This window comes from Budorcas taxicolor, chromosome 2 (assembly GCF_023091745.1).
Source record: "Budorcas taxicolor isolate Tak-1 chromosome 2, Takin1.1, whole genome shotgun sequence".
Taxonomy (NCBI): Eukaryota; Metazoa; Chordata; class Mammalia; order Artiodactyla; family Bovidae; genus Budorcas; species Budorcas taxicolor.
This window is the reverse complement of record NC_068911.1, coordinates 63,173,391-63,197,733: the sequence shown is the minus strand read 5'-3', so window position 1 is coordinate 63,197,733 and position 24,343 is coordinate 63,173,391. Positions and strand designations below refer to the sequence as shown.

The 24,343-nt window shown below is 43.3% G+C and overlaps 1 protein-coding gene across 1 annotated transcript in view; it reads right to left on the bottom strand.

Moving 5' to 3' along the window:
* Positions 1–22,729, bottom strand: part of PDE11A (phosphodiesterase 11A) — a 424,511-nt gene extending 401,782 nt beyond the window's left edge. The window contains exon 1 of the mRNA XM_052662664.1: positions 21,857–22,729. Coding sequence (XP_052518624.1) covers positions 21,857–22,729 — 873 coding nt within the window. The remainder of the gene's footprint in view (positions 1–21,856) is intronic.
* Positions 22,730–24,343: the final 1,614 nt, after the last annotated feature.

The following is a 24,343-nucleotide window of genomic DNA, read 5'->3' as shown; positions in this document are numbered from 1 at the left end:
GGAAAGAGAGTCACACAGCTCACAAAGTTTGGTGGACTTTGCCTTTGATGGATTGTCACAGAAGGGCAGAGGCAAGCGCTGTGGCTGAATTTTACAAATGACTAAGCAAGTTCCAGAGCATTAATACACTGAGGGAGAAGCAATATAATAACAGAGGTGATTAAATCCCACATGCTTCCTGGTGGATTCAGGAGGATGGAAAATATTTCTTTTCAACTACAAAAGGGGGGCTGGTGGGGAAACAGCCCTGCAGGGGACTTTCACCAGTAGGAATTTTAGGTTAACAGAGGCAACACTGCAAATAATCCGTCGGCCTGAGAATTGCTGGCATGGTAACTTCTGTGTTGCTGTTGCTAAGAATTCCTGGTGGATACTAGGCTAAGAGATATGTCAAAAAAATAGTATTTATCATTGTTCTCACTCTAATAAAAGCCTAAATGTTATATACCACGTATTTAAATACCAATTTTCCCGTCGCTTGTTCTACTTATTATGTACTTCAGAGGCAAGGTCTTTTACATTGCAAGGCATTGATCTGCAGGAACTATATTATAATCATGGGCCCACAGGGTAGCGGTTTGAAATGTAATTAAAATCTGTGTGTCTTAACAGAATGGCCAATATTTCATGTATCTGACTTTAAAATTCAAAAGAAAGATACTAATCACAGGTCACATGGAAGTAAAAAATGAAACAGTTGTTTTCTGAGGGAGGTCTATGAGATTTTAAATTTTGATTTGAAAATGATAACAAAAAACTATTTTCATGTTATATCTGTTTTATTTTAAAGTCAGTAATACCCGTGAGGACAAGAAGAAGACATGGAACAGGGAATAAAGAATCAGGAAAAAGAGACACAGGCAATATGAAGGATGGGGAGGGGAGGATAGGATAAGGAGGAGGAAAGCTGAGAGGGGGAAAAAGGGAAGCAGTCACACACAAAAAAGACAGGCATGGGGTGTCAGAAAAGAGGAAATGGGGAGCATAAGACAAGGAAACAAGAGAGGAAAGGAAATTGAGGAAAAGGAAAGAGGCTGGGGCAAGCCATTAGCTCACAGGATTCTGAACTATGCTGTAAACACGCTTGTTGACAATATTGTTTCACTGAACTTTGAAGCAGTAACAATTGTGATCCCTGTCTTTGCGAATGTCATTAAACTACTTACCACAACTGGTCACAGATGACTTTAGAAGAACTACATACTTCTCCAAGGACTGACTCTTTTCTAAGGTAATGATAGATAATAATATTAATAATAAAAAGATCTAGAGTCCAGAATAGAAGCTGACAATCTTGGAGGATGCTTCCTGGAAAGGAGTACAGGCTAAAGAAATATAAATATTTCTGGTTCTCAAGGGGAAGGTGCAAGCAGTGGTGGCGCACTGCTCATACCCAGGGTGCTGGGCTCCCTACGCGCAGGATGTGGTTTAAATTATCACCCTGAGAGATCCCCGCCTGACCCCACTTTCCCTAGCAAATGATCTGCCTTGCCCAAAAGACATCACTACTGCCATTTTAAAAAATATTTACTATGTATTTATTTGACTCCACTGGGTCTTCACTACAGCATGTGGGATCCTTTTTTCTTTTTAGCTGCACCATGTGGGATCTTAGTTACATGACCAGGGGTTGAACCTAGGCCCCCTGCTTTGGGAGCAGGGAGTCAGTCACTGGTCCACCAGTGAAGTCCACTACTGGCATTTAAATAAACATATGAAAAACAGACTATATCTCTTTTGCTTCAACACTGCCATTATTAACAACATAATCACTCTTTTCTCAAAGCCCCTGGACTACTATATTAGTCATAGTTGATTCTTTTTCTCTTGTATTTATCCTCCCAAATCGGCTAATTCCTTTTTTTTTTTAATTGATAATAGATGCAGTTCTTGGTTCCCTGTGCCTTCATCTCTCTAATATTCATAGCCTGGACCACTAGAGTGTTGTGCCTGACCACTTGACCTGGGGACCCTAATCCTTCCCTCTGCTAAGATATGATAGGCCCCTTGGCCTATACGTGGCCTACTTCAGTATTATTAGCTAAACCCCTGGTCGTAATTGACCTTGTAACCTGGTACTAGTACAATACCCAGGCGACTTGCCCTTGTAAACCACATTCTCAATTATATTGCTTTTCTTCATTTATTTATAGAACAAGTGTTTGGGGGTTATCTACTACCTGCTAGGCACTGTGCCACACACAGGGGCACTACAAAGCTGTGGAAGTCGTAGCATCTGCCCCCAAGGCACTCATAGTTTAATGGAGAGAAAGACAGGAGAGCCAAAATTGAAATTATCAAACATGGACTAAATTGCAAAAGTCATATGAGCAAAGCGCCATGGAAGTAGGTAGGAAAAAAACTTCCATGGGGAGTTTGCCATCCTCATTATTTATTCTTTTTTTATATAGTTTTATTTAATTACTTTTGGCTGTCCTGGGTCTTCATTGCTGCACAGGCTTTTGTTCTAGCTCCGGCAAGCAGGGGCAACGCTCCAGCTGGTGGTGTGCAGGCTTCTCGTTGCCGTGGCTGCTGTCATCGCTTCTCTTGCTGTGGAGCACACACGGGCTCTAGGGCGCACGGGCTTCAGTAGTTTCAGCTCCCAGGTTCTCAGTGTTAGTCATTCAGTCGTGTCTGACTGTTTGCAGCCCCATGGACTGTAGCCCACCAGGCTCCTCGGTCCACAGGATTCTCCAGGCAAGAATACTGGTTGCCATGGCCTTCTCCAGGAGATCTTCCCAACCCAGGGATCAAACCTGGGCTCTGATGCAGAGGCTCAAGAGTTGTGATGCCCAGGCTTAGTTGCCACGCATCATGTGGAATCTTCCCGGATCAGGAATCAAACCCGTCTCCTGCATTGACAGGCAGATTCTTTACCACTGAGCCACCAGGGAAGCCCCTCATTATTTATTCTTAAAGTCAAACTGTAGGTGCTGCTGCAAAATGGCTTTATGGGTATGATCCAATGAAGCCACAGGGCCCCATGTTGAGAATCCCCCCTTCCTGCCCCACCACTTGAAGCTGAAGCTGAACTTGAGTTTTGTAGGTGAAGTCTGATGGAGCATGCCCCACGGGCTTACACTGTCTGGCTTATCGGTAGATTCACAGTCTCCCACTCTCTGCCCGATGTCCTCTATTTCCTTCTACTCAGGACCACAACAGGATCTGGTTGTTGGGGGATGTGTTGGGAGGGAAGGTGCCCACATTCTGGTGTTGCCTTCCATTCCCACTGAGGTCATGGGCATAGATACCAGGAGGGTCAAGGGCCCTGCAGTATCACAGGGTAGGGGCAAGGTGCCGGCTGTCCCCATCTCAGGCTGATAGCATCATGGTGCATTCAGTAAGCCTCTGTAGTGATCACTCACTCACCCATGACCCAGGTACAGAGAACATTCTAAAAGAGATTGCAATCTGGTGGCTTGGCTGGGGAGACAGACTTCCCTGACTTCTGCCAAGACCCCCATTTTAATTTTTCTCTGGGTCCCAGAAATTATGTAGCCAGGTCTGGCCCCACTCCTTGACCTTTTAACCCTCAGACCTTTGAGTTTAGAGGCAACAGTCTCCTTGGCAAACTTCCTGCCTGTAGAGTCCTATTCTCAAATCCATTCTCAACAACATCAGATAAAACAGCAAAAATCTTATCCCCCGCAACTCTCAAGTCCCTTTTCCAAAGCCCAACTCATTTTCCCTCTCAGATCTTGCTGTGGACAATTAAGCATGCACATGAGTCCCAGCCTGTGAAAAATAGGAGGATCTGCTAGAAGAGATGGCTACCCACTTGAAGGTCCTGCACGTGGAGCTGCCTGCATGAGTTAGATGGGACCTGTGGCTGGGAACCACACTGGGACAAGGACATGCTATACTTGCTAGCCTTCCTGCAGTTAGGTATGGCTACCTGCCTGAGTGCTAGAGCCTAGAAAATCAGTGAAATGGGAGCAGGAAATGATGTAGGCCATCTCCAGACCTGACCCACTACATCCTCCCACTTCACTTGTCCAGGGCTTTCTCCCCTCATCTGCCGTGTTGATGCTAAGGCCAACCTTGGGAGTCCCATGTCGAAGGTGTGAAGACCTAGGAAGGAGGGAATCCTTGGAGGAGAGCCACCTATCAATAAGGAGGAGAGCACAGGAAGAGTGGGAAATAAGCTTTTGTTGTGTTACCACAGTGACCCTGAGCTTCGGAGGTGTATCTGTGAAAGCTGTAACAGTTTCGCTATTAATTAACACATATGCAAAACTTTCGGGAAAATAAATAAAAAATACAAAAGAGAGGAGAAAAATAAGCCCACCACCCTGAGATCACTCTGTTCATATTTTGGCTTATTGTCTTCCAAATAACGCCTTCCTTTCTGTAGGTGCTATTCCAGTTTCTTTTCACTGAGTCCTCAAAAGGTAACAAACAGAATTCTAAGCACTTTATATATAATTTCATTTAATTCTGACAACCTTTTAAGACAGGAATAAATATTCCCACATTAGGACTGCAGAAACTAACAACCAAAGAAGTAAAACAGGATGCAACTCTTAGTGGTAGGGCTGAGAATTGAATCCAGTCTGTCTGATTCCAAACTCAACCCCTTTCCTCAGGCTTTGGTTGTTATTGTTAAGATAAGTGGGATGCTACTGTTCTCTAAATATGCTCTGTTCACTTAATAGTTTGTGAGTAATTTCTCTGATTAAATATTCCATTATATGATGTACCATAGTCTATTTATCCAACCCTCTAGTTGGATGTTTGAGTTGATCTTTTTACACTATTATAAATAAGACTGCAGTGAGTGTTCATATAAACAAATGTTTGCACATATCCATAAAAATTTCCTTAGGGCAATCTGGAATTGCTATATCAAAAGTTATAAATATTCCTAAGGAAGTACATGATTACTCCCAAATCATTCTACATCGGTGGTTTCTAAAAATGGGAGAAGTTGCCCCTGAGGGACATTTGCCAATATCTAGAGACATTATTAATTGTCAAGCCCAAGCAAGCATCTAGCAGGTAGAGGCCAGAGTTAAACAGAGGATACTGTTAAACATCCTATTATACACAGGTGAGCCCCTCTTCTCCCTAACAAAGAATTATCCAGTCTAAAATGTCAATAGCGTCACCCGAACTGACATAGTGGTCCCCTCAGTGCATGTCAACCTTAAGATTAAATAAAGATTGTACTAATGTCTCTTCCATTCATTCAAATATGATTTACAAAGAACCTACTATATTCCCTATGTGCCAGATGCTGTGGTAGGTGCTCAAGTAGCATTGAGGAGGAAGGTCAGATCAACACCCAGGAGCAGAGAGAAGTGGCCTGGAAGTCAATTTTGGCTTCACTTGCTAGAGAGAAAGCACATCTATTTCATTTTATACTTTCATATTTTTTCATATCATTTTGCATTAAATTATGTCCATATAATCCTGCATTAAATTACAAACACAAGGTCGCTACAAGAAGTGATTACTATTGTTCTATTACTACATACATGAATGCTCGATCCTAATTATTTTGGGGCAATCTCTAAAGAATAAAATGGGTTGTTTCTTTAACAGAAACCCAAGATCTTAAGTATAAAACATCCCTATGATGACAGTGGCTCCTCTTTGCTCAATTGATCTTTTCATTCTTTAATTTAACATAGTAGATCTCATTTTGATTAATTCAGAGGTGGAAAGATGTTTTCCTGCCCTTTCTATTTTAAATTAGTAGGTACTCCCTGAGTGCCGGTTCATTTCTGGCTATTCCATGAGACTCACAGCAGGCACGGTAACAAGGAGGGGCCAAATCAGCAGAAGCTGTTCCTCTCATTTGCTCATTTAAGATGTGGATGACAAATGAGAGAAGGTAGAGATGCCTGGGCTCCCAGCTGCACCATCAGCCTCCTCTCCAGAGATTTTGCACTCCTCTGCCTGCCTGGTCAATGTCTGGCACACTCCTTGCCCCTGGCTCCTCTCCTCCTGGCATTGCTGCATGAGAGTCTCCAGGCTACAATAAAAGGTCTCCAGGCTGTGGCTGGCCTGGGCTTTCAAAGCCAGTGCTCCAAACATAGGAAATAAGAGAAGAATCTGGCCCCAGACTCATCCTTGAAGGTGGAAAAAAGAAGTCAGACTTGACCACGGCACAGAGGGCACACTCCATCACTGAGTGATCCTCTGAAAGCAAAAGGAGGAAGAGGCTAAGGGGGAAAGTGGCTACTCCATAAAGGTGGCCATTAGAGACAGGGTTATAGCTTCACTTTTCAAGAGGACTCTATGCAGAAAAGAATAGAAATCTAGATTGGTTTCCTTAGCAACCCTGGGATAATCTTTTCCACAAGGTCCCAAACCTACAGTTCTTAATTCCATCACAGCCATTATTAAAACTTTAAATATGTAATCATGCACATTAAGTTTCCAAATACCCATAAAAACTATTAGCTCATTAAACTATGTGTAGTCATTTAAATGAAAAATGAGTACTATGTAACTTTTTTAAATTGAAAAAAGGTTAAAACATTCTGATAATGGGACAAAGTAATACATGCAGCAAAAGTATAAAAGGGTAATGCATAGCACTAAAATTAACACCAAGTCCTAACCAAAAAAACCACAAGATAAAGTCTATCTTTTATTTAGTGAATAGTCAACACATTTAAAATTATGTCATAGATTCTACCTAGCTTGATTACAAGAATTGAGATTTAATGTTCATCTACCCTTTAATGTCAGATGCTAGAGTTTATTTAGTTCACAAGCAGGAGCTTCCTAGGTGGCACTAAGAGATGTGGGTTTGACCCCTGGGTTGGGAAGATCCTCTGGAGGAGGGCATGGCACCCCACTCCAGTATTTTTGCCTGGAGAATCCCATGGACGGAGGAGCCTGGTGGGCTACAGTTCATGGGGTCACAAAGAGTCAGAGTAGCATGCACATATGTACAGTAGATTCAAATATTGTCAAATCCCTAGGATTTTGAGAATAAAGCTACAAATGATCAATCTGGAGATTTCACATGAGAATTTATTGCCTAGAAATCCAGTGGATAACTTTGGCATAGGCAAAAGTAGAAAAATAAGCATACTGATCAATTGCGGAAAAAAAATTAACACAACTTTTTTATGGTTGTTAAATATAGAATATGTACTATGGTCAGTAAATCCTGACAGTCTAATATTCATTTAAAGCATTTGATTGCTTTATATTTTAAAGTAGTCATTACGTGTATATAAGGCATCATGTACTATGTGTGTTAAAATGTGCCCAGGATTCATCTTAATCAGGTATGGTAAGACATGCAGTTATAGAAATGACTGTCATGAATGAGGAGGGTTATACTCCCAGATCCCTAGAAATAGGAGACAGGCAGGGCCATGAGGATGGACCAGAGTCAGTCCAGAGCAGAAGGGGAGAGGGTAGGGCATGGTCCAGCATCTTTATTGATGTTCTCTCTGGAAGGAGTGGGCAAGGCAGGTTTAGGGGACGATTTGAGTAAGTCAACAGGCTCTGGACTATAGGGGTGGTCCCTAGGGTGGTTCCCAGTTGTCTAAGACCTGACACTGTCCTGCACTGTCTTAGGGTGGGCAATTGTTGGTTTAATAGATTATTGGTGAGAGTTTGTAAAAGAGAGGAGGTGGGCTCTGGATTGGTTGCTTTGCATACAAAAGGTGCACTTAAAGGGAAGTCATTTGCTATGACCAGGTATTAGCTAACCCTCGGAGGGGCAGTCTCTCCAGGATTAATGTCCCAAATGCCAAGAATACCAATAATACAGAAAGAAAAAAAGCCTAAATATTCATCAACAGATGAATGGATAAAGAAGTTGTGGTACCGGGGATGATCCAGAAAGATGATATGGGGTGGGAGGTGGGAGTGGGGTTCAGGATTGGGAACTCATGTACACCCATGTCTGATTCATGTCAATGTATGGCAAAACCAATGCAGTATTGTAAAGCAAAATAAAGTAAAAATAAAAATTAAAAAAAAAAAGTTGTGGTACATATATACAATGGAGTATTATTTATCCATAAAAAAGAATGCATTTGGGTCAGTTCTAATGAGGTAGATGAAACTAGAGCCTGTTATACAGACTGAAGTAAGTCAGAAAGAGAAAAGATAGTATCTTAACACATATGTATATATATAATCTAGAAAAGTGGTATTGATGAATCTATTTGCAGGGAAGGAATGGAGATACAGAAATAGAGAATGGATTTGCAGACACGGTTGGGGAAGGAGAGTGGGATGAATGGAGAAAGTAGCATCGACATACATACTACTGTGTGTAAAACAGATAGCTGGTGAGAAGCTGCTATATAACCTAGGGAGCCCAGCCCAGTAGCTGTGATGACCCAGAAAGGTAGGATGAGGGAAGGGAGGGACGGTCAATAAGGAGGTGATATATGTGTAATTGTGGCTGATTTACATTGTTGTACAGCACAAATCAAAACAACACTGTAAAGCAATTTTCCTCCCATTAAAAAATAAATTTTTAAAGTTTTTAAATTAAAAATAAGATGATGGGAGCAAATTAGAAATGAAAAAAAAAAGAAAAGAAAATACAGCAAATACAGATACTACCATGTTTTAAGTCAAAGTTCTCTTATGTGCAAGCTCCTTACAGAGTGAGGCCCTGTGAATACATGTTGCTAGACTCTGCAGTTAAAAATATTAATAAAGCCTTACATTTCTTACTTTACCCTTTTGAATATGCTTTCCAATTACTATCTCATTAGAATCAAATAATTATATCCTTACAAAATACCATATGGGGTAGACATGTCTGAACATTTTATCCTTATGTTATAACTGAAAAAACTAAGGCAGAATTGAGAACAGAATCCAAGATTCCTGTCGCCAAGTCTAGAACATGTTCTCTTACACTCTGAGGTGGCTTACAGTTTAACAAAGCGATTAGTGATCTAAGAATTCAATTCTCAAACAAATGGGATTAATCAGGCATTGCAGGGAAGAGGTTCCATAAACTAGACCGATGTCATCTCTTCCCTGAGAGTGTCTTTGGCCCAGGCTGCCTCCTCTAGGATTTCTTCTGGGACATAGGACATCAGGAGTAACCAGAACTGCTTGGAGAGAATAAGAGCACCAAAGAGAGCATTTCCAAACTTGTTTTCAACAGATTTCAATCTCTGTGCTCTAGACTCATGAAACTCAGTGTTCAATGAAGGCTATTCCTACCGGACTTGGTCTCCCTACACATTTACATCCCTGGTGAATAAACTAATATCCCTACTCTGGATAGTCCCCATTTGGTTCTCCAGATGCCCTTGCCACCTTTCACTGCCCTGTCCTGTGCCAGGAGGCTGACTCCTATGACCCACTGTACCGGGGCTCCCTTTGCCTCAACCAAGCCTGGGCTCAACCAGTGCGTGGCACTGGCAGGCCACAGAGGGTGTGAGAAGGGTAATCCTCCCCTGGCCCCTCTGGCCCGGGTCATGGTTCGCCAGTGGCTGAGCTCCTCTCCCAGCCCTGTAGGAAAGCACAGACAGAGCTCTGTAACTCTCGCAGGACTCTGGGAATTGCACCCTCCTCTTCAGATCTAGGAGTAGCAGTTCATTTCTACAAAGCAAGTGTAGCTGTACTGTTTACCCTTAAATACCAGGAGGGCTGAGGAGGAGGTGTAGCAAACAGCTAAATTTACTAGTGAGATAACTGGAAGGAACAGAAGGGAAAGAGATGGCTTCCACTTGGACATGCCCAGTGGACATCTAACAACTACATCTTGGGAAGAGTAGGATGTAAAATGCAATCATTTCAGAAGTTAAAATTTTTATGAGACCTGTTGAGTATATGAAACATAAGATATGCAGTCAATAAACCTGAAAGTTCAATGTTCCTGAAAGGTTGGTCAATATAATAAAGAGCTCCATAAGCACATTATAAGTAGATATAAAGTTGGTCAATATAATCCCCCATATCTGAAGATATTCTCAAAGAAAAAATCCTAATGTTTTCAAGACCTAATCCTGGAAGGGGTGTTTTATCTTCAATAAGTTATACTGTATGAATGAGGTCAGTCAGTTCAGATCAGTCACTCAGTCATGTCCAACTCTTTGCAACCCCATGGACTGCAGCATACCAGGCTTCTCTGTCCATCACCATCGCCCAGAGCTTGCTCAAACTCATGTCCATTGAGTCAATGATGCCATCCAACCATCTCATCCTCTGTCATCCTCATTTCTTATGAATGAGGTAATCATAGAAAACTGCTGCTGCTGCTAAGTTGCTTCAGTCGTGTCCGACTCTGTGCGACCCCAGAGACGGCAGCCTACCAGGCTCCCCCATCCCTGGGATTCTCCAGGCAAGAACACTGGAGTGGGTTGCCATTTCCTTCTCCAATGAACGAAAGTGAAAAGTGAAAGTGAAGTCGCTCAGTCGTGTCCGACTCTTAGCGACCCCATGGACTGCAGCCTACCAGGCTCCTCCGTCCATGGGATTTTCCAGGCAAGAGTACTGGAGTGGGGTGCCATTGCCTTCTCCAAATCAAAGAAAACTAGAAAGTTCAATTAGCTGAAACAATCATGCCCCAACCTGTTTTTGCTTTGAAGAAGCTGGCAGTAGGCTAGTTGTTATCATTTGGTCAGTGGCAGTCCACTTTCTATATAATATGGTCTCCACATGAAATGAAGTAAAAGGAAAACAAACAAACAGTGGAGGGGATGAAAAGATGGGGGGTGGTTCCAGTAATCAACGTAAAAATCAATTAATGCAGACAAGCAGTTCAGATAACTCACCAGTTATCTAGGCTTTATAAACTCCTTTCTTAATCTATAAAATAAGGTACAAATAATTAAAAGATGTGCCCAGAAATGAATTTCCTGGTTTAACTGTCCACATTTGCTGAATAATATTAGTTATATTGGCTGAACAGGCTAAAATTTCTGCTTAGAGGTGGTTGAACAACCATATAAAGAGGTGTCAGAGATAATTATTCAATTGAATAGAAAACCTTGTGTTAAGCCCTACACTGCTGAAAAAGTCATGATATTTAGTTCGCAGTCAAGTAGTCATTTACATACCCAGAAAGAAGCATATTTAAAGCATTCAGTTCAGTTCAATCGCTCAGTTGTGTCCGACTCTTTGTGACCCCATGAACCACAGCACACCAGGCCTCCCTGTCCATCACTAACTCCCAGAGTCCACCCAAACCCAAGTCCATTGAGTCAGTGATGCCATCCAACCATCTCATCCTCTGTCCTCCCCTTCTCCTCCTGCCCTCAATCTTTCCCAGCATCAGGGTCTTTTCCAATGAGTCAGCTCTTCGTATCAAGTGGCCAGAGGATTGGAGTTTGGCTTCAACATCAGTCCTTCCAATGAACACCCAGGACTGGCCTCCTTTAGGATGGACTGGTTGGATCTCCTGGCAGTCCTTGCAGGACTCTCAAGAGTCTTCTCCAACACCACACTTCAAAAACATCAATTCTTTGGCGCTCAGCTTTCTTTATAGTCCAACTCTCACATCCATACGTGACCACTGGAAAAACCATAGCCTTGACTAGACGGACCTTTGCTGGCAAAGTAACGTCTCTGCTTTTTAATATGCTGTCTAGGTTGGTCCTAACTTTCCTTCCAAGGAGTAAGCGTCTTTTAATTTCATGGCTGCAGTCACCATCTGCAGTGATTTTGGAGCCCCCCCCAAAAAAGTCAGCCACTGTTTCCCTATCTATTTTCCACAAAGTGATGGGACCAAAGAATAGCAAGGAGAGAGAAGAAAGCCTTCCTCAGTGATCAGTGCAAAGAAATAGAGGAAAAGAACAGAATGGGAAAGACTAGAGATCTCTTCAAGAAAATTGGAGATACCAAGGGAACATTTCATGCAAAGATGGGCTTGATAGAGGACAGATGGTAGGGACCTAACAGAAGCAGAAGATATTAAGAGAGGTGGCAAGAATACACAGAAGAACTGTACAAAAAAGGTCTTCACGACCCAGATAATCACGATGGTGTGATCACTCACCTAGAGCCAACATTCTGGAATGTGAAGTCAAGTGGGCCTTAGTAAGCATCACTATGAACAAAGCTAGGGGAAGTGATGGAATTCCAGTTGAGCTATTTCAAATCCTGAAAGATGATGCAGTGAAAGTGCTGCATTCAATATGCCAGCAAATTTGGAAAACTCAGCAGTGGCCACAGGACAGGAAAAGGTCAGTTTTCATTCCAATCCCAAAGAAAGGCAATGCCAAAGAATGCTCAAACTACCGCACATTGCACTCATCTCACACGCTAGTAAAGTGATGCTTAAAATTCTCCAAGCCAGGCTTCAGCAATATGTGAACTATGAACTTCCAAATATTCAAGTTGGATTTAGAAAAGGCAGAGGAACCAGAGATCAAATTGCCAACATCCCCTGGATCATCGAAAAAGCATGAGAGTTCCAGAAAAACATCTATTTATTAACTATGCCATAACCTTTGACTGTGTGGATCACAATAAACTGTGGAAAATTCTGAAAGAGATGGGAATACCAGACTCTGACCTGCCTCTTGAGAAACCTGTATGCAGGTCAGGAAGCAACAATTAGAACTGGACATGGAACAACAGACTGGTTCCAAATAAGAAAAGGAGTATGTCAAGGCTGTATATTGTCACCCTGCTTATTTAACTTCTATGCAGAGTACATCATGGGAAATGCTGGGCTGGATGAAGTACAAGCTGGAATCAAGATTGCCGGGAGAAATATCAATAACCTCAGATATTCAGATGATACCACCCTTATGGCAGAAAGTGAAGAAGAACTAAAGAGCTTCTTGATGAAAGTGAAAGAGGAGAGTGAAAAAGTTGGCTTAAAGCTTAACATTCAAAAAACGAAGATCATGGCATCTGGTCCCATCACTTCATGGTAAATAGATGGGGAAACAGTGGAAACAGTGGCTGACTTTGGGGGGGGGGGCTCTAAAATCACTACAGATGGTGATTGCAGCCATGAAATTAATAGACACTTACTTTTGGAAGGAAAGCAATGACCAACCTAGACAGCATATTAAAAAGCAGAGACATTACTTTGCCAACAAAGGTCTGTCTACTCAAGGCTATGGTTTTTCCAGTGGTCACGTATGGATGTGAGAGTTGGACTATAAAGAAAGCTGAGCGCCAAAGAATTGATGTTTTTGAAGTGTGGTGTTGGAGAAGACTCTTGAGAGTCCTGCAAGGACTGCCAGGAGATCCAACCAGTCCATCCTAAAGGAGGCCAGTCCTGGGTGTTCATTGGAAGGACTGATGTTGAAGCCAAACTCCAATCCTCTGGCCACTTGATGCGAAGAGCTGACTCATTGGAAAAGACCCTGATGCTGGGAAAGATTGAGGGCAGGAGGAGAAGGGGAGGACAGACGATGAGACGGTTGGATGGCATCACCAACCAATGGACATGGGTTTGGGTGGACTCTGAGAGTTGGTGATGGACAGGGAGGCCTGGTGTGCTGTGGTTCATGGGGTCGCAAAGATTCAGACATGACTGAGTGACTGAACTGAACTGAACTGATGGGACCGGATGCCATGACCTTAGTTTTCTGAATGTTCATCTTTAAGCCAACTTTCTCACTCTCATCTTTCACTTTCATCAAGAGGCTCTTTAGTTCTTCTTCACTTTCTGCCATAAGGGTGGTTTCATCTGCATATCTGCAGTTATTGATGTCTCTCCTGGCAATCTTGATTCCAGCTTATGCTTCCTCCAGCCCAGCATGATTTAAAGCATTCAGTTCAGTTCAGTTCAGTTGCTCAGTCGGGTCCGACTCTTTGCGACCCCATGAATCGCAGCACATCAGGTCTCCCTATTCATCACCAACTCCCAGAGCTCACTCAGACTCACATCCATCGAGTCAGTGATGCCATCCAGCCATCTCATCCTCGGTCGTCCCCTTCTTCTCCTGCCCCCAATCCCTCCCAGCATCAGAGTCTTTTCCAATGAGTCAACTCTTTGCATGAGGTGGCCAAAGTACTGGAATTTCAGCTTTAGCATCATTCCTTCCAAAGAAATCCCAGGGTTGATCTCCTTCAGAACGGACTGGTTGGATCTCCTTGCAGTACAAGGGACTCTCAAGAACCTTCTCCAACACCACAGTTCAAAAGCATCAATTCTTCGGCGCTCAGCCTTCTTCACAGTCCAACTCTCACACCCATACATGACTACTGGAAAAACCATAGCCTTGACTAGATGGACCTTAGCTGGCAAAGTAATGCCAGTTCAAAGGAGGAAGAGATTATACCCAGTTAAGGTGGAACTGCCAGGGTTCAGAAAGAGTTTCATGAAGATGGGCTTTCAAGGATGAGAGAATTTAAATGGGTGGAGAAAAAGAAAAGGCAAAGGGACAGACCGGAATATACGCACAGCAGTCAATGGTCAGTAGAGACCACACTAAGAGTGCCTGGCATGAAGGTTTTACAGTCCCAAGACCTCACCTTGAATCCCAGCTTCCTCTCTTAACAGCTGAGTGACTTTCAGCAAATTTCTTAACCTCTCCAAGCTTTAGTTTCTTCTTCTATAAAATGGGAGTGGTAATAGCTACCTCTGGGGATTGTTGAGAGGATTAAAAGAGGCAATGCCTGTTCTATAGCTAATGCCAGGCTCTTAGTTAGTGCTCCATAAATAGAGTTCTTCTTAATCAACAGCAGAACTGCCGTTTCCCTTCTATCATGTTTACGTTTTTTAAAAATTGATACCCTAAAAAGACATCTAAAAGGTTCCTCATTTTTTCTCACTCCGGTGGGAAAGATCTCTTCAACTAAATTTGCAACAGCCTAATACTATATTTTAGGAAAGGAAACAGAATTTATCATTAATGTATGAAACACTGTTCAGTCATTGAAACAACCAATTAATAGGAAACTCTTGGAGTTATAGAAAATAAACCCGTTTTTATGCCAGGAAAATCTCTTTACTATTTTAATCCTAAAAATAAATAAATAAACAAATAAATTTAGCCTGAATGCCTATGAATGACTGGAAACCAACGTTTCTCCCAAAATATTAGAAATCCAACCCACTATTTATGAGTAACCTACTTCTTTTATGATTCAAATTCCTCTTTCCAAAAGAATGTGGTTAAATGCAAACCATCCTTAAAATAAGTGACTAAAGTAGCAAGTAATGGACTCAAATATCTTGTTGACTTTCCTATGAAACAACTCAAAGCTTTTTTCAGTGGAAAGCTTCATATGACTCCTCAACACTATATTAATCATGAAACACTGACTTCCAAATTAAGCCAGCTTGTAAATAAACAGGTGACCTCAACCTTAGGAACCAAAATAAATTGGTCAGATTAGTAAACATTTAGCTTATGGGTTGGGAAAAAAAAATTAAGTTAGCCTTAAATAACTTCTCCATGATTCTGTACTTTTCTGTGACCTCTCCTCATGTTCAAAGCAGCAAATGCAATTTGTCACTGTGTTTATCATGATCATGTGTCTGTCAGGAAGAGCAGCTGAAATAGCAAATGTTTCCTGCTTCAAACACAAAATCAATTCTCGTTCTGGGCTAGTGAACATGGTTATCGGCTTGAGGGAATTTTTAAAACACCATGTAGAAAGCTGAAACAAGATTTCGTGAAACTCCTTTGTAATTCTAGTGTGGGGTGAGGTGAACATCTGCCTTTTGAGCAAATCTCAGCAACTCAATCACAGGGCTGTAGACCTATGTTGGTCAGCACTGGCTTATCAGGAAATGAAGCATATTCACCACTGAATTTTCTATACACATGAAATTGATCCCTCCTGAAACCAAACACTTTTAAATGTATTATTTCAATGAAAATTATTCTAAAATAAAGTGAACAATGAAATTCTGTGAAAAGGAGTTATTATATATCACTTTATTACTATTTTATATATGTTAATAATAGCAGTATAGTACAATGCATTCTTAAATATAACTTTCTGCATAATTTTTTTGTTTGTTTTTTTGTCTCTTCAGGGAGAAGCAATCAGCTCTCCTTTCTTATATCATGAGAAGGCAAAGCAAGACCTGAATGAGCAAAGATAGGGAAAGAGGCATCCTGGCAGAAAGGATGAAAAACACAGAAATAGAAAAGCACTATTCGGGCGTTCAAAACAGCACAGAATTTAATTAGGATGGAGCTGAGGCCATACAAAAGCAGTAAACACTAGACTGGAATAAAACTGAACTCTTCCACCTAAGACTCAGTGCGACTCAGAATCAGGGCTGGCCTCGTAATCATGTAACCAGTGCAATTGCACGGGGGCTCCCTGCTTGAGGTTTAATGCTGTGGCTGTGTGAAATTCTCAATAATTTTATCTTTGAAGTCATGCTTTGTAAATGAAGTCCAATAGGACAATGGTGTATGAGTCCAGAGCTCACAGTCAGTCTCCCATCCCACTGCCTGCTTACGACTGGTTCTTGGCCACTGATTCTTCACTGATTCTTGGGGGGTACCCCAAGCCCCACCCAGTATACCCCTTGTCAGCCCTGCCCTGAGACCAGAAGCCCCAAGCAGTTGGAGGTGAGGCCCAACTGATTGGCCATTGCCCTCTGCTCCTGGCTGGGGTCGGGGTGGGATGGGGCAAGGGTCAGGTGCATGCCCCACTCCATCATGAAGAGGAACAAGGCGGTGGTCATCCCCACCCAGAGCTGGCAGTTCTATGGCACATTCAGCAGGAAACTCACAGGGGCCTCTCGCTCACAGTCAAGGTACTGAGAATTTCTCAGCATGAAAGTTGAAACCACTTGAGGGTCACACATCTGCTGTGGGTTGGGGCAGCAGACCCTTGGGAAGGCAATATTGCCTTCTCCACCTCCAGCCAGGCTCCTGCTTAATCATTTTGTACTGAGCTCCACAAATTATGTAGCTGGCTCCACTTAAAATCTCTACTCATTCAAGCTTCTCTTTCTATTGTTAATGACAGCATTACCCTTCTCCGTATTTCCCAGGTGTAGAATCTGAGTCATCACTGACTTCCCTCTCTCCTTGCCCAAATTCACACCTGCAGGACATCCCCACATAATTCTGCCGTCTTTTCCTACTCTTCGTGCTTTAGTGCAGCAGTTCATCTGGCTCCATCATGCCGTCATAATAGATTCCAAATTATTTTCACAGTTTTGAGCCTCTCCTTGTTCAGTCCATTCAGCCACTGCCACCAGGTTACCCAAAACACCATTCTGACCATGCTAAAAAGTTCTCAAATGTTTCCTGTGGCTTACTCTTGTTGTCTTGGTTTAGTCACTAAGTCATGCCCAACTCTTTTGTGACCCCATGGACTATAGCCCACCAGGCTCCTCTGTCCATGGGATTTCCCAGACAAGACTGCTGGAGTGGGTTGCCATTTTCTTCTCCGGTTGGGGGGTTGGTGTGTGTGTGGGGGTTCTTTCCTTCTCCAGTCTTCTAAGAATACTGGAGTGGGTTGCCATTTCCTTCTCTAGGGATCACACCTATGTCTCCTGCTTAACAGGGGGATTCATTACCACTGAGCCATCTGGGAAGCCCCATGGCTTACTGTTAGGGAAGCCCAAATTCTTTAGTCAGGTGCTCAAGAGTCTTTCTTTTGCCGTCACCCTACTTTTGCATACTCATCCTGTAGCATATGCAATACTTTGGCCAAATTAAACCACACGCTCTCCTCTATACACATTTTGGGTTGCCCGTTATTGTGTTTCTGCTGAGGTCATTTTGCTAGACCTGGATGCCTTTCCCTACTCCACAACTATCTCCAACAGTGAAATCTAACCCTTGTCCCAGTTTGAATGACACCTCCTCCATGAAGTCTTCTATAATGAGCCAAGTCACAGTGTGACTCCATTTTCCTCTGTAACTAATGCCATTCGGTTCGTGTCATTTATTTAGTACTGCTTGGCATTACTTGTTCATGAATAGTTCACAACCTTGTACTTGGAAGTACCTGGAAAGCACGAAGCAAGTCCTCTTACTTCTGTGCACCCACAGGCCCCCTAGCTGGGGCTTAGGTATAATAGGCACTCAGTGCATGTTTGTTGGAACTGATGAATAAATGAATCTGTTGTGTAAACAGATCAGGTTTTCTGAAAGCCTGGCACACCTGTAACTCTTCTGCGTCATCCCCTTTACTCCTCTCAGCTCACCTAACAAAACATCCTGACTGTTTTTCAAACCCAAAGCCTATCAAACACCTGTAGCATCATTACCAACACTAACTAATATATCATCTCACACTTTTTATTAATGTTTAAAGTGCTATACTCTGAATGCGTAGAATAACTTCAAAGAGAACACCTGTTATTTGAGTGCTCTTATTTTCAACCTCTTGAGGGCAATTCTTTCATTACTATATTAAAGTGGGTTGTTTAATAACTTATAGCTGACAGGGGAAAAGGTAGCTTGCAGTCACTGTGAGCTACACTGAATATGTAAAAGGAATATTTTTTTTAAATTTGCAATTCTTTGTCTCCTAATTTCAAGGTGAAATTAGGACTAATTGAGGAAAGTAATGAAAAATAATGAAATAAACTAAGGAGTATTTTTGCTTTCAAAACTTTTACTCAAGTTTAATACCTCATTAGTCTACTCTTGACTTCAGGATGCTGTGCTTATTATCATAATGTCATAAGCATTTTCAGTGCCTTTCTCTCATCCACATACTGAACCTCTAAGGGGATCATCACTTTTATTAAATAATTAAATTTTCAAATTCCATGTGATAAGTTCATCTCCTGAAGGAAAAAAGCACACGTGTTGAACCTAAGCAAGAAATGCCTTACAAATATAGTTAATAAAAAATCAGAGAGGCTGGTTATATTTCCACATAGGAACTTCAAGATGTTTACACATATAATCAGAATTACAACAATATTTTGATAAGAGAACATGCATTTGGAAGGTTGTCAGTTTTCATTAAGAGAAATCTATAATAGCAGGAAATGGAAAGGATAAGGGAAAATACTATAACATGGGAAGGATGCGATATTAATACAACACTATAAAAAGTTTTAAATTGCATGAGCTCTAAAAGGAACAAAATGTAGAACTTTTGATAGGATAAGATATGGTCAAGAATTTTCAATCACATTTAGAGTAATCTTAAGCAGAGGGTGAAAGACTAGACATTTCCATATTCCTTGAATGAAAAGTTAGTTCTAAAATATTTAATTTAAGGGTGGAATATGACTTAAGGAAAGATAAGGCTGGTCAATATGTGCTGAGTTCATATCTCAGCCCCAGATAAGAAGAAAAACAATTTAAAATGAGAGAAAGAGGAAAAAGAAGAACACTAGTAAACCAGACATCATTGTTGTCATCATAAACTGTTACCATTTCCTGAATAAGTGAAATGTGCCAGGTACTGCTGGGGGGGCTTTAATGCAGCATCTCACTTTATTTTCAAAACAATTATCTTTACTGCTGCTACTGCTAAGTCACTTCAGTTGTGTCCGACTCTGTGCGACCCCATAGACGGCAGCCCACCAGGCTCCCCCGTCCCTGGGATTCTCCAGGCAAGAACACTGGAGTGGGTTGCCATTTCCTTCTCCAGTGCATGAAAGTGAAAAGTGAAAGTAAAGTTGTTCAGTCGTGTGCAACTCTTAGCAACCCCATGGACTGCAGCCTACCAGGCTCCTCCGTCCACGGGATTTTCCAGGCAAGACTACTGGAGGGGGGTGCCATTGCCATCTCCAGATCTTTACTACAGAGGTGTTATTATTCCCATTTCACATATGAGTAAATTGAGACTCAGAAATCAAGAAATTCTCCCAGAGTCACACTAATGGTGACTAGTGTACCATAGTAAAGAAAAAAAAGTAATTTTATCAAAGAAAAGTAGTGAAATAAAAATGAAGAAAAACACACCAGGACAAAAAAATATATTTTGAAAGAAACCAATGGAGAAAGACAAGAGAAATTTCCTAAGCAGATCAAAATGAAGACAAGGAGTGGATCAAGATCTCAAACTCTATAATTTTTTAACTTTTTCCCTTCCTGTCTTTGGCCAGTTCTCCCACCAACCCAGTCTTTACAGCCATCATTACTACCTGGGGAAGGTAAAAAGAACTCTTCATTCTCAATGTCAGTTTCCAATATTAAAAGGTAACTCTGCTTTACCCTCTGTCTTCAGAACAAGAGTAGGGCCCAGAAGAAACATCAGCTTCTGAAAGCCTGATTTTCTATGCCTGTGATAACACCTCTAGCAAAATACTAGGCAGCAGAAAGACAAGTTAACTGCTGAGGAAGCTGAGAATTATGCTATTGAAGAGAAGACAGTATATATGAACAGTACTAAATAAAAGTTAGGAGCTAGCAGAAGGGAGTAAAAAATAAAAGCTACAGAAATGGGAGAAAATCAATTGGGGAAGAATAAGAAAAGTAAAAGCAATAGAGAGAAAAGGCTGCAATTCTAGGCTATAACAAGCATCATTCTACCAGGAAGGGATTTTTTTTTTCACCCAAGCACACAATAAGGATGTGGAAATAATGAGAAAGAAAAGTTTGTGATTGTTCAACTTTTTACAGAATCTTCAACATTTCAATTATTAAATGTTTTTATTTCTTCCCATGGTTTTCTAGGGTTATAGAGAAATAGACACCTATTAAAGACCACCCATTGCTTGTCTGTCCTAAACTGATCAAAGTCTTTAAGAAGGATATAATGAATAATGAATCTAATCAGTAAATAAGTTAACAAAAATGGTATTGTGATAGGCATTCCTTAACATTAAAACATTCTACTGATAGACATCCCACAAAAACAAGAAACTTGGTTTCAAGACAAGCTCCTCAGTTTTCTATGTAATATTACCAACTTTCAGATGAAACAGAAAAATATTTACTTTTAGTGTCCTTCCCACCACTTTTGCTATTCTTTTTTTTTTTTTTCAGTTTTGCTATTCTGAGCAACAGCATCAAACTCAAGAGAAACCTGCAGCTTTATTAGACAACTAGAAGTGCTCATCAAATGACAACAAAACTTTCATGACCAAGGAATAGAGCTGTCCATTATTATGAACCCCAAAGAAGTCTCCTAGAAAGTGGCATCCGGGTTCATTATGTTCAGGGAAGTGATACTGAAGAAATTAGAATGGACTGACTTTCAGAACCATGATCTAATAGCAAGTTCAAATCACTGTGAAAATGAAAGGCTTAGAAACACCAGACAACATGATGGGCTTCCTTCTCTACCTGAATCCAGCACATTCACCGTGCTCATTGCCTTCGGAATTGCTAGACAATTATCCATTTTTCATTTGCTTCACAAACTAAAAACCTACTTGCTCGGTCAAGAGCCCACTGCAGATAATGCTGGATTCAAACCTAAATAACTCTTCAATTTGTCCAACTTCTCTCAACTCCACAACAGAAGCAGTTAGAATAGATGCTAAAAAAAAAAAAAAAAAGGCATAAATGGATCCGAGGCCCATTCTTCCCTTGACTTTCCTCCTCTTTTCTTCATCTTCCTTACCTTGGAACTCATGTAAGAGAAGGGGCTAAGGAAATAGCTAGGCACTTTGATCCCCTCCCAATCTGGAATGAGAATGAAATGCATTATGGTCCCCAAATGACATCAGAGACACCAATATACCCATTTTCTTCAGACTAACACTGGAATTCTAGAGTAGACATCTTCTTCCAGCACCTAAAAAAAAAAATTGCATCCTAAAACCATACACTGATATTCTTAAAGACAAGGTCTCTTGACAAAGAAACACAAGGTATTACTGGATACAAAAATGTATCCTTGTGTGTTATATGAATTTTCCACAAGCCACTGTGTGTTAGTGAAAGACCATTCTATCCAAGAAGGTATAGTAACATTCAAACTAATCTAAACTCAGAAGGAATTTAAATAGCAAAATTCATACAGTAAAGAATCTAAGTTAATGTGTTTGTGGATGCCCATGGGTAACAGAAGGCTTGGCTCCCAGACCAATGGGGCTCTGGAAGGGGACAATGCAAAGTCCTACCTGGTAGGCATCAGGAATGTTGACCGTCTCTCCATGCTCCCCGACATAACCAATGATACCTTTGCCCCAGGGGACCTGCACCTCGTTTGAGTTTTCTGTGCTGCTGCAGGGCAGCAGTGGGGTTCCTGCATGCACGTCAAAGAATTTGGAGACCAGGCTCTTCTTGCCAGCAGCCGCCCCTTCCACCAGGAAGAGAGAGCAGCGGTCTGCGTCCACCATGAGGCAGACGAAGATGAGGATCTTGTAGCTCAGACTGGTAAGATCAAGGTCATTGGAGATATCCTTGACCAGTTCCAGGAAGAACTGTCGCTCGTTATGCTTTTTGAGGTGGCACTTGTAGTCCATGGCCGTAGGGGGGTACTGAGGCAGATTCACCCGAGATTCCAGCAGGGCACTGAGAATGTGGGCGGTCGTGGGGGGCAGGGAGCTGGCCTTCCGGAGGAGCGCCCTCCGCCGCACACTGCTCAGGGGCTCCTGGGCCCGGGAGGTCACTTGTTCATCGTAGGTCCTGTTCACATGGATGGCCTTGGAGCGGGCAAAACTCTTCCTCAGCTCTTTCTGAGAGGCTCTCCGCTGCAGGCTCTCATCGCCCCGGCTGCCACTGGCCCAGCTGGGACCCATGGGGCCCCCCCTACACTCCCCGCCGCCCGGGGTGGGCTGGCTGCTGGCAGGGCCGTCGGGTCCAGGGCCACCGCTTGTGCTGGCGGCCGGGATGGGCCTCGGGCCCACCGCCCCCTGACCCTGCCCGTGCCTCTGCATCCACTTCTCCACCATCTCCTGCTTCCCCTTCCGCATCAGGTAATCTTCCAACAACTCTGGGTGCCTGTCCAGGAAAGTTTCCACCTCCCCAAAGTCCAGGCGGGAGGCCGTCATGGTCCCAGACAGCTTTCCCTCTGCCTCTCTACACTGGGACCAAACGAGCCTCTGCTCCGGCCTCTAGCTGGTCCTGCCCATGGCTACCCCACCAGGATGCCGGCCCCGAGCTTCTGCCACCAGCGGAATCCCAAGGGGCTGGGAGGCGCCCCTTCCTTCGGACTCAGACGGCGGCTGGCAGGATCCCCACACCCTGGTCCTGCTACTTGCGCGCCGCACAGGTGCCCCCACGGCGCTGCTGCCGCGGCTCCGGCTCGCGCTGAAAACCCGAGCGACCGCGGCTCTCGCTCCGCCTGCCGCCGCCGCCGCGGCTGCCGGTACCGGATGAGTGGACCACTGTGGGCGCGAGGCAGGGCAGGACACGCCCCTGAGTGAGGCGCGGGTCCCCCGGGGAGGAGACGCGTGGGAGGAGGCAGACGCGAGCTCCAGCCCCGCCAGAGTCCCCGGCCGGGATGCCAGGCGGTTCCTGGAAGAGTCCCTGGCCGGCCGGAGTCGGCGCCCGGGAACACGACCCGCAGACTCCTGACTGGGACAAGATTAGAGGCGAGGCGCACCTCGTTCCGCCCCTCCGTCCTTCCTTACCTCCCCAGCGCTCCCTCTTCCCCGCGCCTCAATCCTCCAGCGTTTCACGGAGGCCCCGCGGGAGCCCAGTGGGAGCCCAGGTACTAGGAAGTGTTTCTGTTTTGCAAGGACCAGACCCAGACGCTGACTCCGAGGAAATGAGGATGCTCAGAGACAGGGGGATTATTTTTCTGGGATGTGACTGTGGATTCTTGGCTCCTAGGCTTCCTGGGACTGCCCACTAATACTGCCCAGCTCCTTGTGGGTGTTCAGTAAATAGGTGCGGAACTGGATTTACGGAAATTACTAAATGAAGTTCCCCGTCTGAGCAATTCATGGCTTTAACCAAATTCATGGACCCGGGGTTGGGAACAGGAGGGTGGTACAGGGAAGGAGGCTGTAAAACACAGTCCCTTGGATTCGGAACCCTGCCGAGCGGGAGCCCGCGGTAAAGTAGACTTAAGGGCCTCGGGGCTTCCTTCCAAGTCAGTCCTGCACACAGTGTCTACTCTTCTTTTCCTGAACGACTTGCCATCTCCTTCTTTCTCCAAACTGAGTCGCCATCTCCTTCTTTCTCCACTGAGTTTGGCAAAGAAGGCAAGGCTCTCTTTAGTTTCAGTATCCAAGGGCTGTGGGTAAAGGTTTCTCCTCTGTAGGAGGCTTTTCTTTCTCTAGCCCGCTGGATTCTCCAGATCTGGCTAGTCTCTGCTAGTTAGGCTAAGAATGACACCAGGTTCCCCTTGGGCCTTTTCCAACCTACTTGCTAAGCTTGGGTAATTTCCTGGCAAAGAGACTCAGCCTGATGACCCCTTCTTGAAGCCCAAGGGTCTTCTCTTTTGTGAGAAACAAGAGCAGATGGAGAACCATCCAGTTCCCTGGGACAGCAGGACAATCTAGATGAGCTCTTACAGAATGCCAGCAACCAGGGTAACAGAAAAGCTGCAGAGGAAACAGGTAGTGACATTTTTATGGGGCTTCCACGTGGCGGGACACGCAGGTGACCTCCACAGTAAATAAAGCTTACTCTAGATGATGTCCTTGCAGCGAAAACAA